The 15,916-nt window shown below is 40.1% G+C and overlaps 1 protein-coding gene across 7 annotated transcripts in view; it reads left to right on the forward strand.

Moving 5' to 3' along the window:
* CBX5 (chromobox 5) overlaps nucleotides 1–15,520 on the forward strand; it is a 27,096-nt gene extending 11,576 nt beyond the window's left edge. For 3 of the 7 annotated variants that reach the window (XM_069584258.1, XM_069584259.1, XM_069584260.1), the window contains 5 exons: nucleotides 1,040–1,193; nucleotides 5,616–5,791; nucleotides 9,901–10,087; nucleotides 13,316–13,416; nucleotides 15,062–15,520. In XM_069584258.1, coding sequence (XP_069440359.1) covers nucleotides 5,658–5,791; nucleotides 9,901–10,087; nucleotides 13,316–13,416; nucleotides 15,062–15,212 — 573 coding nt within the window. In that variant the 5' untranslated portion in view covers nucleotides 1,040–1,193; nucleotides 5,616–5,657 and the 3' untranslated portion in view covers nucleotides 15,213–15,520. Of the gene's footprint in view, nucleotides 1–1,039; nucleotides 1,194–3,700; nucleotides 4,109–5,615; nucleotides 5,792–9,900; nucleotides 10,088–13,315; nucleotides 13,417–15,061 lie in introns of those variants that run through there. The other 4 variants (XM_069584254.1, XM_069584256.1, XM_069584255.1 and 1 more) reach the window with 3 other exon arrangements.
* The last annotated feature ends 396 nt before the right edge of the window (nucleotides 15,521–15,916 follow it).

Consider the following 15,916-nt stretch of genomic DNA (forward strand, 5'->3'; position numbering starts at 1 on the left):
AGGGACCTTTGCATATGCCCTCACCCTTTTCTGCTCTTTAGAATGACTTTTTTTTATAGAAGATTTGCGTTCCTAGTGTGCTTATAAAATTTATGTTAAAATTGTATAAAAGAGCTCATTGATTAATGCATTTTGACACTTGGTTTGACTACCACTGCCAGATAGTTCAGCAGGTAGTTCAGTGAGGCAACTTAGCAATTGCTTTTGTTACTTTTTAAACAATACAAAGAAAGCTTAGAGAAAGACTTAGAATTATTATATATGTGTATGTGTGTGTGTGTTGGCTGCCCTGGGTCTTCACTGCTGCACACAGGCTTTCTCTGGTTGTGGTCAGTGGGGGCTTCCCTTCTTCGTGGTGCGTGGCCTTCTCATTGCAGTGGTTTCTCTTGTGGAGGAGCACAGACTCTAGGTGCACAGGCTCAATAGTTGTTACTTGTGGCTTCCGGGCTTTAAAGTGTGGGCTCAGTGCTGTGGTGCGTGGGCGTAGTTGCTCTGCGGCCTGTGGAATCTTCCTGGACCAGGGATCCAACCTGTGTCCCCTACATTAGCAGGTGGATTCTTACCCACTGCACCACCAGGGATGTCCTAGTTTTTATATATATACATATATACACACACACACACATAAATATATATACATATACACTGTGTATACATATATGTATATACACATATGTGTATGTGTGTGTATATATATGCTTTTGCTTGTCAGTTGTCGTGAAAATGCAAAAGCCATCAGGACAACTGACATTGAAAAGTAGTGAATGGAGGGATTGGGCAGAGTACACAAACCAACGATCTCATGTGAGTGGTTCTCTGCTTCCAGTATTGATCTGTTAATGCAAACAGTTAATCATGACATCTGTTGTTCTTCTGCGTTGCCCCAGCTTTCTGTGATGCCCTCTCTAATTTCTGGGGACTGGCAGTTTTTACTTTTTTTGAAATCTTCTTTTACCCTTACAATGTGTGGGATTTTTGGGTCCCGCTCTGCTTCACCTCCTCACCTCTTCCCGTTTTCTCTTTTTTTTTTTTCTGGAAGATTTCATCTGTTAAAGAAGTTTCCTGTCATCGACTTGGAATGTGCGTTCTGACTGCCTGACCGCAAAGGTCTTTGATGTTTGTCCAAGGCTGAATTCTCACCAGATTCCCTGGCTTAGGTGTTTTCCCCCGGCACACAGGGGCCTGCCTGCAAGGTGAATTTGCCTTGTGTCATTGATATGAAGGGTGGGTGGGGCCTGCTCTCTTTCGTGATCTGATGGGCAGTTAAATTGCTGGACTCTGTCAGTAGTTGTTGATGCCTTTACCAGAGAGTTCCTGTGTGTGTTCAAGAAAAGGCTGAGATCTGTTATGTCTGAAAGACGGGACTTGAGAAGCTCACCGCTTCCCATGGAGATTTCCATAAGGATAATAAGGTTGTGCTCAAGAGGCTCGGCGTCTCTTCCTCCGGCATGGTATTGGGATTCTACCTTAATCTCTCCATCATCCTGCCAGCCATGTCTCATTTCTCACGCTGGAACACTCCCTCCTCCCAAGCTCAGCGTGAACCACCAGTCTAGATGCTTTATCTGGTCCAGGCTCTAGCCCTTAAATTGTCCGTCTGGCTTTGTGTTTCATTTGACCCTAATACACTGGGTCGCACTGTCTAAAAGAGAATTATGTCCCCTCCGATGTCTGAGTGCATTTCTCATTTCTTACTGCTGCTCCTGAGCAGATCTGTAACTTCAAGGTTAAGATAAGACACATTCCATCAGAACTATGTCGTCATCCTTGCCAGCTTCTGATCTGTGACTGTCCAGGAGATTTACAAGACAATTGCATGCCATTCTTTACAGAATATTATGGTTGGACTCTGACTCCTGGCATCAGGCCCAATTTGATTTGTCAGCTGTTGCAAAACCCATTTCCCAAAGAGAAAAGGATCTTAGCCATGTGCCTTTTAAGCCAGTTCTTAAGAGTGGGACAGAGGGAATTGATCTGGTTCTTCATTTACTGATGTTTTAAGGAGAAAGATGGAACACCAGAATGTTTTTGTCCCTTTCCTCGTTGGATTCCCTTGTTTTCCCTGAAAGGTTTCACTAAAATCTTAGTATTGCTGTCATTCTTTCCTGTCCCTTATCCCTTCACAGAACCTGTTTTTTCATTCTGCAGTCTCCAATGTTTTCCTGAGTTTTAAGGAGTAAGAATTTTGCCCTTGAGAGAAAAGGTTACCTGCCTTTTCTCTGAAAGTGTATTGGTTTACTAGCAGCAGGTTAACAAAGACAAGGTTCCCCCTTTCTTGCTCTCTAACATGTGGAACTGCAGGAGTTACTGCATGTAATATGGCTTAATGGCTTAGGAATTTGGAAGGTCACGTATTTCCTGCTGCTGTTGTATTAGGCCCTGTAATATTTTATAAAAGCTTCTCGGGGGACTTAACAGCCTCTGGTTTCAACATAAACTCACCCTTTCCCTTGGAGGTAGGCAGTGGGGATTTATTTGGCCCCCTTTAGTGATTCTGAGGTTAGACCTAAAATTTATTTACTCAGGATCACACATGGCAAGTTAATCACAGAATCACAACTCTGATCTAATTCCTTTGGCATTATTTTCATATCCCTTAACTACAAAAAGTTTTTAAAAGTTACGAAGAGTTGAGAAAGGCAGATTTTACTCAGATTTCCTGATGAGTCTATTCAAAGTTGAAGAAATTCTCGTAGTTGAAAACTGCCCATTGTGCTCTCATTCCCTACAGTTTCTTCTGTTGGATAGGCAGAATAATCACCATTCTTTTTTTTTTTTTTTCCCCTCAGTCGGGTTCTTGGCTTTTGATTGTCCCTTATTCATACTCTCTTGTGGCAGCAGCCTTTGTCTCTAAAAGACTCATATCTGTAAAGAAGAGAGCAGAGTTGTGGAGCTCTCTAAAATGTTAAGGCCGGCAGAAAGGAACATTCACAGGACTGCAAGTCTCTTAAGTCTCTTTTCTTTATCTCAGTCCTCCTTTTCTCAAGTATTAGGAATTTTTAATACACGAGGTTTTAATTATTATATTGTATAATTAATGTTCCAAGTGGGTAATTATTTTAAAAATTTGTTTTATAACAAAAACAACTAATGAGAAGTGGTTTTCAATTAACAGTAATGGTTGTGAGTGGACTGTTCCTTCCCGTTTTTAAAACTACTGGAGAATTAAATTGTTTTCTATCTATAATTTCAGTTGAAAGAGTCTTCGGTAGTGCTTCAAGTCTCTAGATTCTGTTTCTGAATCTAGTAATCCCCCAAGAAGGAAAGTTGTATAGTATCTTTGAAATACTTCTCTTCTCCCTTTCCTGTTACTCCCTGCACCTCCCCCGCCTCCCAATTTTAATTAACTGTTCAGTGACAGATGGTAGAAAAGACCTCGCCTAAAGTGTTCCTGGTGGGCTGGATTAGGGGGTCGGTAGTTTGTCGTGATCTTGTTGTAGAAGGATCTAGCCTTTCCCCGCCCCCGCTTCCAGTTGAGCGATAATCCTGTTAGATCTTAAAATGCTATTGATTAAATTCCCAGTGCTCTTAGAGAAATAAGCACAAGTTCTGGATTTAAAAACCCAAGAGCCAATTCCCTGGAGCTCTGAATGCCTTAGACTTGAGGCCAAGGGAGGTACCTTCCAACTTCTCCACCCAGCCTTCTCTGAAAAGGAAAGTTAAGCCTTTTAACTTTTCCGTTTGCTTCTCTCCCCCCCTTAGTCTAGTAAGGCTGCCAGTTGCCATGGCAACGGACTGGGACAGCTGCGCAGTGGCGCCTAGGCAGCTGGGTGGGGGCGGGGGAGCTGCCAGCCCGCCAAGCCCCAGACCTGGGAGGGGAGGCCCCTCCTGTTAGCCCAGAGGGAAAGAAAGAACTGGGGCGATCCGGTAGGTAAAGGAGGGAACCCCCATTCATCTTCTGCCTTTGGGGCTCCTCTTCTGCATGAAGGTATAAAGGGAGATTGTCCTCTTTCCTCCCTGAAACTGAAGAACACATATGTAAATCCTTGTTTTTCCTCGTGAGGCAGGGGAGGCCATAGTCACAATGCTTAACTGCATGCATCTAACCCGGGGCTGGTTTTAACCCTGGCGCTCTGACCTAAACTGCTCAGCTCCCGGAAATTCCAAGGTGAGTGGGGGTGGGGTGGGGTATTCTCCCTGGAATAGGACATTTCCTGTCTCTGGTGAGGTTGGAGGCTGCTTTTATTTTAAATAAATCAGATTTTTTTTTCCTTGAAGCTAAAGGACTCCCGTCTGAATTCGTGGAAAAATTATTTTGAAACTCCTTACCTTACGTTCCCCACACTCCCACTCCCTCATCCAAATGAAGTATTTTGCTAAAAACATACAGACAGTTTTTTGGGTGGGCAGACCTATTGCTAGTAAGTTCTGGAGGTATGATTTACAACTATATATTCTTGGAATAATTCCCTAAATTTTGCTAGTTTGAAGTAAATTGATTAATGCAACTTTTTATGGTACTCAAAGACAAAATTCTGAGATTAGTAGTGACCTTTCCTGTTCCTGGGGTGGTCATCTGATCAGAAAGAAAATGTTTTTAGAATGCTGAAAAAAAGCTTTAAGGTTTACAGCAAAATAAAATGGAGTTCAGCTAAGAAAACAATCCCTGCTACTCTATAATCCAGACTCTAGGCACTATTTAACATGGTTAAGGAATTCTTAAAAATGATTGTGGTGACAAGGAGGGAATTTAAAACACTAGAGTCTCTGCTGCATACCCCCTGGTTGTGCATGTTTCTGAGCTTAACTCAATTTCCATTTGTGTTGCCTTGCTTCAGCTTTCCTTGGGCCTATGAATGGTTCTTCTGTGTTTGGAGGCTTCATGTTGCTGTGAGTCTGGGACCAGACCTCTTGTTTTCCTCCTCCTCTTCCTTTGGCCCAAAGTCAGCTCCAGTTAAGAGGAGAGGTACCTCCTTAATATTTGGATTAGTTGAGCCTTAAGAATTACCGAACAGCCCAATGACTAGTTTTGATTTTTAGGACTAAAAAATATTTTTCTCCTCCATGCCTCCCTCCGATCCCCAAATGAAAGATGAGGCTTAATATATTTGAGGTGTCAGCCTTGCTTTTGTGAGCTGATGGGTGCTCTGAAGGGACAAGCTCAGTTTGTTGAAGGGAAATGTACCGAGTCACTGAAAATGTGGTGAAACATGCCCGAGCAGGCCTTTTTTGTCCTGTTAAGAGACTGTTCAGGATGCTCAGAGCAGAGGAAAGTTAGATTTTGCTGGCTTTTCTTTTTTTTCTCATTTTTATAGAAAATCTTATTTAAATGGAAGGTTTTCCATGTTTCTGTTCCAGTTTATGACTTGTAGACAGTCGTAGAGGTACCAGGAGTAAAATACCACCCTACTTGTTTTATAGACTCTGAAATTAGAGTTAGATAATTGTGCCCATCTAATAATTTTGATCTTGTGAGCTGAAGAGGAAGTTGTAATTAAGAAAGTGGGGACCTGCCCATTTTTGGTTACCTTCTTAGGACTCATCTGTAGAATGTTTCAAGACCCAAGAGAAAGGTACATGGCAGCTTTGTGTTATACCTGCTGCATCCCATTGAAAGACTGAACATTTTAACTGCTTGCATGGATTCTGACCATTTTTGTCCTTCCCATTTGCAGGAACCCGGTGGCCTTAGTCCTTCAGGTGAATCAGCGTGAGACATGGGAAAGAAAACCAAGCGGACAGCTGACAGTTCTTCAGAAGATGAGGAGGAGTACGTTGTGGAGAAGGTGCTAGACAGGCGTGTGGTTAAGGGACAAGTGGAATATCTACTGAAGTGGAAAGGCTTTTCTGAGTAAGTACTTTCTCTCATGCTTTGGGACTCAGGGAAGTAGACAGCTTTGGTTCATTTCCCTGTGAACCATCACCATCTTTGTCATATTCTTTCCTCGCCTGCACTCCTTTCTAAGAGTTGCAAGACACAGCAGTGAACTAAGCAAAGTCTCCCCTTCTTGGAGCTGATGTTCTAATGAGACTGCTTTTGAGAGGCAGTGTAATGAACTGGTTAGAAGCATAGATTAGGGGCCAGATTGCCTGCGTGCAGATTCTTGCTCCCACCACTTACAGTATGAGCTGGGTGACCTTGCTGAAGTTCCTTAATCTTTCTTCCTCAATAAAATAGGGATGAGAAATAGTATATATCGTAGAGATGTTGGGGAGATGTATAGAGTCAGACACATAAGGTCAGTGTAAGTGTAAACTGTTGTTATTTTGGATGTAACGAAACTAAAATACATACATTTAAGTAGAAGTTGTAGTTGATCCCATAGCGCTCCATAACGACCCTTGGCCCTCAAAAGTGTCCTAGGATGAAACACTCATCTTTGTTATTTTTTTTTAACACTCATCCTAATAAGATAATAAGAGACTTAAATCTGAGACCCAATATTTATTTTTAAAAATGTAAAATATATATATAACTGACGCAAAAGAAATTGAGTGAACACTCAAATACATACCACCTCATTTCTACAATAACATTTTAATATAATCTTTATTCCTCAATCTATCTTTTTTACTATTAAAGACCTTAAAACCCCTCTTTTACGTCAGTGAGCTTTAAGAAGTGTTGAGTATTCAGAGTTAGGCAGTAACTGGCTTTAAGTGCTAAAGTAAATATACACATACTGAAGCATAGAAGAGGTAGCTTGAAAAGTGAATTGCATGAAGCTGTGTAATCATTAGGCATTTTGCCTTAATTTCTCATTAATTCTCTTCCCAGGATGCCTGATAACAAAGAATGGATTTCTGTGAACACCAGTGAGCTGATAGGAACTGGTTTAGGCTCCTAGGAGTATTCAATAGGAATGGAATGCAAGCCAGATGTAATTTTAAATTTTATGGTGACTACATTAAGGAAAAGTGGAATTAATTTCAATAATATATTTTATTAGACACTCCCACCAAAATGCTATTTCAAAATTAATACAAAAATTATTAATGAAATTTTATATTTTCATGCTAAGAATTTAAAATCTGTTGTATATTTTTCATTTTATAGCACATCTCAGTTCATGCTAGCCACATTTCAAATGTTCATTTACCATATGTGGCTAGTAGTTACCGTATTAAACATCGCAACTTAAAAGTGTGAGACTTTAATAAAAGATTGAATGCTTTGTCAGTCCCTTTGGACAAAGGTATGATCAGGAGCCTTTGGAGTATAGTTAAGGTTATTGTGGGAATCAAGTTTCTCATCTAGACCATTGTTGGTGTTTTAGTTGGGACAGTTCATGCACTGCAGGATGCTTAGCATTTGTAGCACAGAGAGAACTAAATGTGGGTAGCACAGCAGTCAGAATGTGCCCTCCATGTTTCTAAAGAAGCGTGGTATCGCAGCATCCTCTAGAGTTGAGCACTACGGATTTGAGAGGCCTAGAGCATCATGAGATAGGAATTAAAATACACCTTCAGGAAGGGGGCTTCCCTGGTGGTCCAGGGGTTGAGAATCTGCCTTGCAGTGGAGGGGGCACTGGTGTGATCCCTGGTCCAGAAAGATCCCACGTGCTTCGGAGCAACTAAGCCCTGGGTACCCCAGCTACTGAGCCAGCAGTTTAGAGCCTGTGCTCCGCAGCAGGAGAAGCCAACGCAATGAGAGACCTGCAGACCGCAACGAAGAGTAGCCCCTGCTTGCTGCTGCTAGAGAGAGCCTGAGTGTAACAGAGAAGATCCACCACAGCCAAAAATAAAATAAATCTTTAAAAAACAAAAGTACACCTGAAGACTTTAAGAATGTTTATTTGACCCATTGAATCATCACTGGAAATTGTTGGGTGTTTTTGAAGAATTTGAAGACTGTGTAGTTGAGCTATTGATACCTTACATAGATAAAAGAGGTAAAGAAAAGATTTAGGGTAGATGGATTAACATTTGTCCTGAGTTTTTCAAAAGTATCCAGAGTTTCATTAAAGACTGAGACAGATTGTGCCCCTTCAACATTGTCCACAACTGAGTACCTACTGTTTGCTAGGCAGTGGTTATATCCTACCTCATGTGTTCTCTGTAATTCTCATAACAGCCTTTAGAGGTATTTACAGATGAGGAAATTGTTTACTAGAGATAACATACCTGATACATGCTAAAACAAGGATCCAGCATCACATTTCTTTGGTGCTAAAATGCAGATTCTTAAAAATAAATAAAACAAAATGCAGATTCTTTGTAAGTTATGCCATGTTTCTTTTGGGTGAAAACTGATTGATGTAGAAATAATACTAACCTGGTGGGGAAAGGGATAATCCCCTTAGAAGATTGGCTTTCCTTGGTGGCAACAGAGATTCTTCTCCTACCTCTGCATCTTAGCTTGCTTACTGTACTACAGTGTTGGCATGCCTCTTGGTTTTTGTGCCTTAATTTCTCCTGGGATAGTAAACTATATATAATCTGTGAATTTGGGAGAAAGTTATTGTATGAGGATTTTTTTTTTTTTGGCTGAAAGAAGAGCTGTGAGGGAGAGGCTTTCCAGTTTTAGCTCAAATGATTTAGAAATAAACTTTGTTTCATTCTTAAGCTCTTTTTGCAGAAAGCTGAAGTCTAGAGTAAATAGCTCAGATTTTTCCATCATTATTAAGTTATAGCATGTGTTCAAACCATTCTTATTTAAAGATACTACATCGTTTTTGTTTTTTAATGAAGTATCTAAAATAAATAGTGCATAAATGTAAAAAATATTTCCTAAGTCAGTGAAGGGATTATAGAAACTGTGTCTGTGATATGTGTACAGATATATCTTAATGTAGCTAGTTCTTAATGAAAGAACCTCTGCCACTGGCTAGGAGTGAAGAGGATGCCTGGTCTGGTTTTTCCCAAAGAAGATAAATTTCTTGCTTTTATTACATAACCTGCTCTTGGTATTAGTGATTTGCACTTCTAAAATCCATGCTAGAAATACAGAGAACAAGTTTGTGAATGCAAACTTTATTTTCCTCATAGAAGGACTCCCTTTGATCCGAGTTTAATTAGACACAGTTATTTAACTTGAATTATTTTTGCTTATTAATATAGAAATGCATTTTGATTACCTAGTGACAGTAGACTTGAATCCAGAGCAATGAATGAATGGGCTCCAAATCCCAGTTTTGAGTCTTTTCCTTTTTATGGTTCGCTTATATTCTAATGATTTAACCCCTTACTGCCTTTTTTTCTAATTAACTACTTAAGTCTTCCATCAATTTGTTGGCATTTCTTGGAAATATAAGTAACATAATTAAGACAGTGTAAACTGGAATGCATTTAGAATTAGATTGTCCTCTCTCCAGGATTTGCAAAGATGATGTATGAAATCACATTTGCCACTTACAAAGCAGAACTTATATTTGAGTGTTTAACAGGTTTATTGAGCCATAGTTTACATACCATAAAATTCATTTATTTAAAGTACACAATTCAGTGATTTGTGGTAAATTTTTAGAGCTCTGCCGCCTTCAGCATAGTCCAGTTTCAGAACATTTCCGTAACCTCCCCAAATTCCCTTGAACATTTTTGTATTTAATTGCAAGCCCCAGCCACAAGGAACGACTGATCAGCACCTGTTTATTTTAGCTTAGCACAGTCTAGAAGTGCTTCCGTGTTGTAGCATATATTAGTACTACGTCCCTTTTTTGTTGCTGAATAGTATTTCATTGTATGGATATACCATGTTATGTTTATCTGTTCGCCTGTTGGCAGGCATTTGAATTGTTTTCTGTCTTTGACTCCTAAAATGCTGCTATAGTTGTGTGCAAGTTTTTTTTGTGTGTGTGTCTCAATATATTGGATAGATTCTAGAATCAAATTGATTATCTCCTTTAAGCATAGGAATTCTATTCCCTTTTTGCCTATTTGTCTTCTGTAAAGTAAGGTATTGGATTTCCTCCTACCCCAAAACTTCTTCATTTCTTTCCTTTTTTCTCCATTCTTGCCCAGGGAGCACAATACTTGGGAACCTGAGAAAAACTTGGATTGCCCTGAGCTAATTTCTGAGTTTATGAAAAAGTATAAGAAGATGAAGGAGGGTGAAAATAACAAACCCAGGGAGAAATCAGAAAGTAACAAGAGGAAATCCAATTTCTCAAACAGTGCTGATGATATTAAGTCCAAAAAAAAGAGAGAGGTAAGCTTTATTTCTCCTCTCCTCCCCCCCCCACCCCCCACTCTTCTGCTTCCTGTGCTTCCTCCTCGCTTCACCCAAAAAAGAGGGGCACTGTTTTGGTTGTTTTTATTCTAGGGATGGCCTATAAGGTAAATTGTTGAACACAGGAGCTCCCCGGGGAGTTTTGTTGATCCACTACAGCGCCCCCTCCTGGCTGAGTAAGAAATGTACTATGTGTCCACTGAATTGTGTCAAGGTGGCAAAATTAAATCCTTGTAAAACATTCAGCCACTCAGTGCCTTTTTTGTGAATAGGTGGCTGAGTTGTCTTATGGAGAGTCTTCAGTGAATTTTTTAGGGATAGAAAGAAGCTTTAAAATATCTACTACTTCACTTTTTTCTTTTATTCCAAAGAGAGCACTTAACTTTAACCCTTTATATTCTTTTTTAACCAGGTGAAATCACATAACATACAACTAACCATTTTATTTATTTTTTAGTTATTTATTTATGGCCACACCAACACATGTAGGATCTTAATTCCCTGACCAGACTCAAACCCATGCCCCTGCATGGGAAGTGCGTAGTCTTCACCACTGGACTGTCAGGGAAGTCCCCAGTTAACCATTTTAAAGTGAACAGCTCAGTGGCATATGTAGTCTCTCTTGATCCTATTGTATTTTTGCATTCTTCAAATAAATTACTTTTCATCTTATGAATATTTTTATTGTTCAGTTTTTGAAAATGTGTTTATGAAACTTTGGTTTGATTCAGTTATTTTAATCCTTCTGATATATAGCTGTTAAGTAACTAGCCATAAGCACTGTTCCTGTCTTTTTTTTTTTCTTGTCTATATCTTTTCCATGTGTGCACATGTGTCTCCATCACCCCCCACAGCTTCCATTCCTTTCATTAATTTCAAGATTGTGAAGTCTTTTGTGGTGAAGGATATATCATACCCTTAAAGTTTAATAAAATAAAAGTGTAAGTCTGCTTCTGAATCTTCTAGCATCCCTGCCATAAGCATCCATATTTATCTTCATTCTCCTTGGATACCCGTCTTGCTAGAGCATTAGTTCTCAGCCCTGGCTGCATATTAGACTCATGGCAAGGGGGGCAGGCGGGTGTTTCAAAAGCCTCCGGTATTGCTGTGGAAAAAGAAGCCTCTGGTGCCCAAGATGCACTCCAGACCAATAAAATTCAAATTTCTGTGGGTTGGACCTATGCGTTAGTATTTTCTAGAGACTTACACAGGTGATTCCTGGTCTCCAGAGGAGAGAAAATGGGAGAACAACTTTCCAAAAAGAATTGAAATAAGAATGAAAGATTGGAGGCTGTCAGTGAAAGTGGACGCTAGTATTTTGTTTCCCTGATTAATTTTATTTTTTGCAATCTTATTTTTTAAAACTGCCCTGTTCTGGTGAGGTGTGTATATCATTATGATATAGCATACTAGTAGATAATTTGAAAATGCCTTTCCTTCTCTAAGGAGCTAAGACTTGGGTCTGTCTTTCTGTTTTACTTTTTTATTAGTCCTTTGTATTCTGGTTCTTGTCATTTGATGCATTTTCCAGCTAAGTAAAGAGACCAAGAAACAACACAGCATGACTTCTGTAGCCGTTTTTGACATTCAATGTGTATTTCCTCAACCTAATGTTTATGTCCTTTTAAAAAGGAGCAGTCTGGGGGCGGGGGGGGGGGGGTGCAATCTGACTTTGAGACACTGGCCAGTGCAGAGTTTGGTTCCTAGGCCAGGTTTTGATGCTGCTGACCTTGAAAACCACCCCCCCACACACATGTCCCTTACATTGTAATGTTCATCTGGGGCCCCTGGCAGCATTCTCAGCAGTGCTGATGGCTGTCATGTAGGCAGCTGGTAAGATAGGTGATTGTATATTTTAAAGGTGCAGGGGGGGATTTCGTTTCTTTCTTTAGACCACTGCAGAGGAAATTTGTTAGTCGGCATTATGCCTGATTTAAGATTACTGCCTGTGTGATGATTTTAGCATTTTCCTCGCCTCGGCTCCTTTTCAGCTGCTTGAACATTTTTCTTCTCTTCCCTCCCTATGTGGCAAACTGTTTTCAGCCGCCAGCTATGATTTACGACTTGGTTGCTGTGCCAGCATTCCAGCTGTGAGCAGCTGTGTGCACATCTGGGACCCTCCTCCCTTTAAGCGCCCCCAAAAGAGGCTATGCTTTTGAGCCTGTATGTCCCCTGATTCATGCATGGGGTTTCCTGCTCCGTGCGGGTCCTGGTATCTTTGGGACCACCTGGAGGCTGAAGGCTTTGTATATCTCAGAAGAAAGCAAGGTGAAAGGCAGATCAGAGATTTTAGCATGAAAATCAGACATTGGCGATTTAGTTCATTTGGACAGTCTAAGTCTTTTTTGTGTTACCAATAGATAAGCTGGCATTATCTTCCATAGTAAGGTTGTTTAAATTACCTGGTTTGTATAAAATTTCACCATTTTGCTCTCACCAGTGCCATCGAAACGGAATCAAATCCTATGCTCCTTATCTAGATTGCATGATTGCAATTTGACCAAGTTTGAATAATCCCCTGCAGAATTTTTTTTTTTTAATCCCTCTCCAGTTTACTCTATAAAGCTAATGACCTATCTCCATCAGGAGGGGACAGGCACAGATCAGGACCTCTTCCCCAGTTCATGGGGATTATAGTATGTGATCTCTGAAAGAAATTTGCTATTTTATGGTAGTTCTTTGAATCCCTTCTTAATCTTAATCATTGTTCATTTGTAAGTACAGATGGCTATGTAAAAAGAAGTATTAAAAATACTGGTCAGTATTAGGTGAACTGAAAGTCCAGAGAATAAACTCCAGATTGAGAGGTGGTATAGTTGAAGTTTATAAAATGAAAAAGGATTTAGTTCACCTGGACTTGTTTAGCATCTGAGAAGCAAGTTTAAGGATATTAGATTAGGGGATGAGAGGAGTTCCTAGATGATGACTCCAGAATATTTAAGGGATATTAGCAGTTTTAGGGGCCACTCCCAGGCCTTTGATGAAATACTAAAAGGACAGCTGCATCTTCCTGCAAAGTAGCTCTTAGCATCTCTGTTACTGGCTGACCCAGTATTGTATTTCTGCAGTTCTAAGAACTTTATGAATTGAGTGACAAATATGATATCCAGTAATATTAACTTAGGTTGTGTTTTGTTGAGCTGAGAAACAGGAAGGTTTTCTACTCTTACCTCCAAGCCATAACCTTTCTTCATCTTCTGTTTATAGCAAAGCAATGATATCGCTCGGGGCTTTGAGAGAGGACTGGAACCAGAAAAGATCATTGGGGCAACAGATTCCTGTGGTGACTTAATGTTCCTAATGAAATGGTGAGAGAGATTGGGCCTCCCTCTGCAATTGTGTTTCTTTGCAGTGACTTGAATTCATATGGAAGATAGGGAGGGAAGACTGAGTACTCCCCAGCTAAGAATTTTGATTGTCAGGGATCTAAATTTTTAACTGATACCAGCTGTCAGTATTAAATGGGAATTACGGTTCAGAGTGAACTTAAGATTGTAAAACTTTGGTATTAAGCCAAATTACATTAGCCCACATACCAGAAAATGGTAGAATTGAGGTAGGAAACATATAAACATGACCTAACCATTTATTTACACAGTTCTGAATCATTTACCGTTACACCATGAGCCTGTGGCCATGGGCTAGAAATTGAGTGAGGCTTTCTGCCACCACTGAAGACCAAGACCGCTGAATAATGTATAAAAGAGAAAAGTAATCTTAACAAAAAGCATTAAGGATAATACTAGCCAAAGCACAAGTTATTTCATCCGGTAGAGGGAATAGCTTTAGAGGAAAGTGTAGTTGCTTCCCCTCAGCTTGGTTTCTTAAAGTCAGAGTGATTTATGGTGCAGCCCCCCTGCCTTTCTGTTTCCAAGTGTTCTGACTTGTGATTTAAGTTGGATCTCTAAATAGAGCGTTCCTGCTACAGTGCCACTAAGGAAGCTAATTACCTTGAAAGTTGGATAGTCAGGAGGTTTAACATTTTATTTGATCGAAATTTTGCTGGTAAATTACCCAGAAGCCTATATTTGAAGAATCACTATAATCTGTCCAAAGTCAGGAGCTGTATTGCCTGCTCTTCCCACTTAGCCATATGTGGAACTTAACGATTTACATTCACATATTAACTAGCTTTTTCCACCACAGTCCAAATTTGGGTAGCTGCTCTAAGCTGTGTGTTTCCCCCCTCCTCTTCCTATCCATAATGCTTACCTCCATGAGTTCAGCATCTCCATTTTCTAGAAAAGGAGTTAGGTGGAGGGGAAAAAAAAGAAGTTAGTTGTCTTTTCCCACATCTCAGTGGAATGTTAATTTAAAAAAAATTTTTTTCTTGATTTGGAATCTTGATTAAGGAACTTGCTAGATTTTTGTTGTTTTTGTTACACTGGATAGTAAAAAGTGTAACTTGAGTAATTGAAATTTGCAGCTAATTCCTGCATTTCATTTTAGTGACTAGGTTTTACATTCTTTGCTGACTTAGGTTTCTATTTTCTTATTGTTCCAACCTACAGTTCTGACCAAAGGGATGAGTGTTTAAAAGGCCAGAAGATGAGGAGGGTTAGGACCCTTTCATGATCCAGATGATCCAGAAATTGGATTGAGCAATTTATGCGTAATCAATAGGGCTGAATGTAGCTTTGATTGTGTGTTCACTCCCATGCTCATACACACAAATAAAACTTCTGAAAGCAGAATTTATAGAGTAGTTTAATTTTCAGCCTTTTAATTAAACCCGCTATGTGTTCCATCTATTCTAGCTGAAGACTATTTTCTTCCTGATGTAGTCATTAAATGATGTTTACTAACAATTTGATTCATTAGAGCCGTTAGGATCCTTTTCCTTTTGATGGAGAGGAAATCAAGTCAGCTAATTCATAATTCAGTAACACAAACCAGTGTTTGGACAGACTCTCATTCTTCCTCCCTTCTAAGTCTCCTATTCTTTCTCTCCAGGAAAGACACAGATGAAGCAGACCTGGTTCTTGCAAAAGAAGCTAATGTTAAATGTCCACAAATTGTGATAGCATTTTATGAAGAGAGACTGACGTGGCATGCATATCCTGAGGATGCGGAAAACAAAGAGAAAGAAACAGCAAAGAGCTAAAGGAGGGGGTGGTCTCTGTCATTTCTCTTTGTACATAATACATTCAGCTCCCTGCCTCCTCTCCTTTCTACCCACCCCCTTCTATCCTAAACACATCCATAAAAAATGTGCTTATCACTGTGCTCCACAGGAGAAATGTTGGTATTGGTTCTCTTGTAACATAACTGATGGTCTGATTCATGATAAGTGTCTCTCTGTGAAGACCAGGCATTTACATACTGTGTGTAATTCCCACCATTTTTTCCTTTGCCCTGCTCTCTCCCTTCTGCTCCCCTGTGACCTCAAGATGAATTTTAACTTTTTAGTCACCTTAGAGTCTTGATCTTTTCGGGGTTGGTTGCTTTTTAGGTGGGGGATTTTGGTATAATGATGTTGAATTTTGGTTTCTTGCTTTGGCTCTTAGAACATGTTGATGACCAGCTAGCCTTTGTTTTGAGATGTTGGGATGGAAGAGATGTTGCCCGTCTTTTAAAAAAGCCAATAGCAACTGCCTACCTGTTGGGGCTTTCCCAACCTCATTCAGCTCTACCCAGGAGAATACAGGGTTCCTGATGTGGTCTTCTGGGCCACCCTCTGTTGTTCATCCTCACCATCCTCCCAGAAGAGCGGCATCCTTAGGAGGGCTTGAAATTTTACGTTCAGATTTGTCAAGGCACTCCTCCTAGCCCCAGGACTTCTGGCGTTATTTCTTAGCAGTCCCTGAT

The sequence above is a fragment of the Ovis canadensis genome, chromosome 3, assembly GCF_042477335.2.
Source record: "Ovis canadensis isolate MfBH-ARS-UI-01 breed Bighorn chromosome 3, ARS-UI_OviCan_v2, whole genome shotgun sequence".
In the NCBI taxonomy this organism is placed as follows: domain Eukaryota; kingdom Metazoa; phylum Chordata; class Mammalia; order Artiodactyla; family Bovidae; genus Ovis; species Ovis canadensis.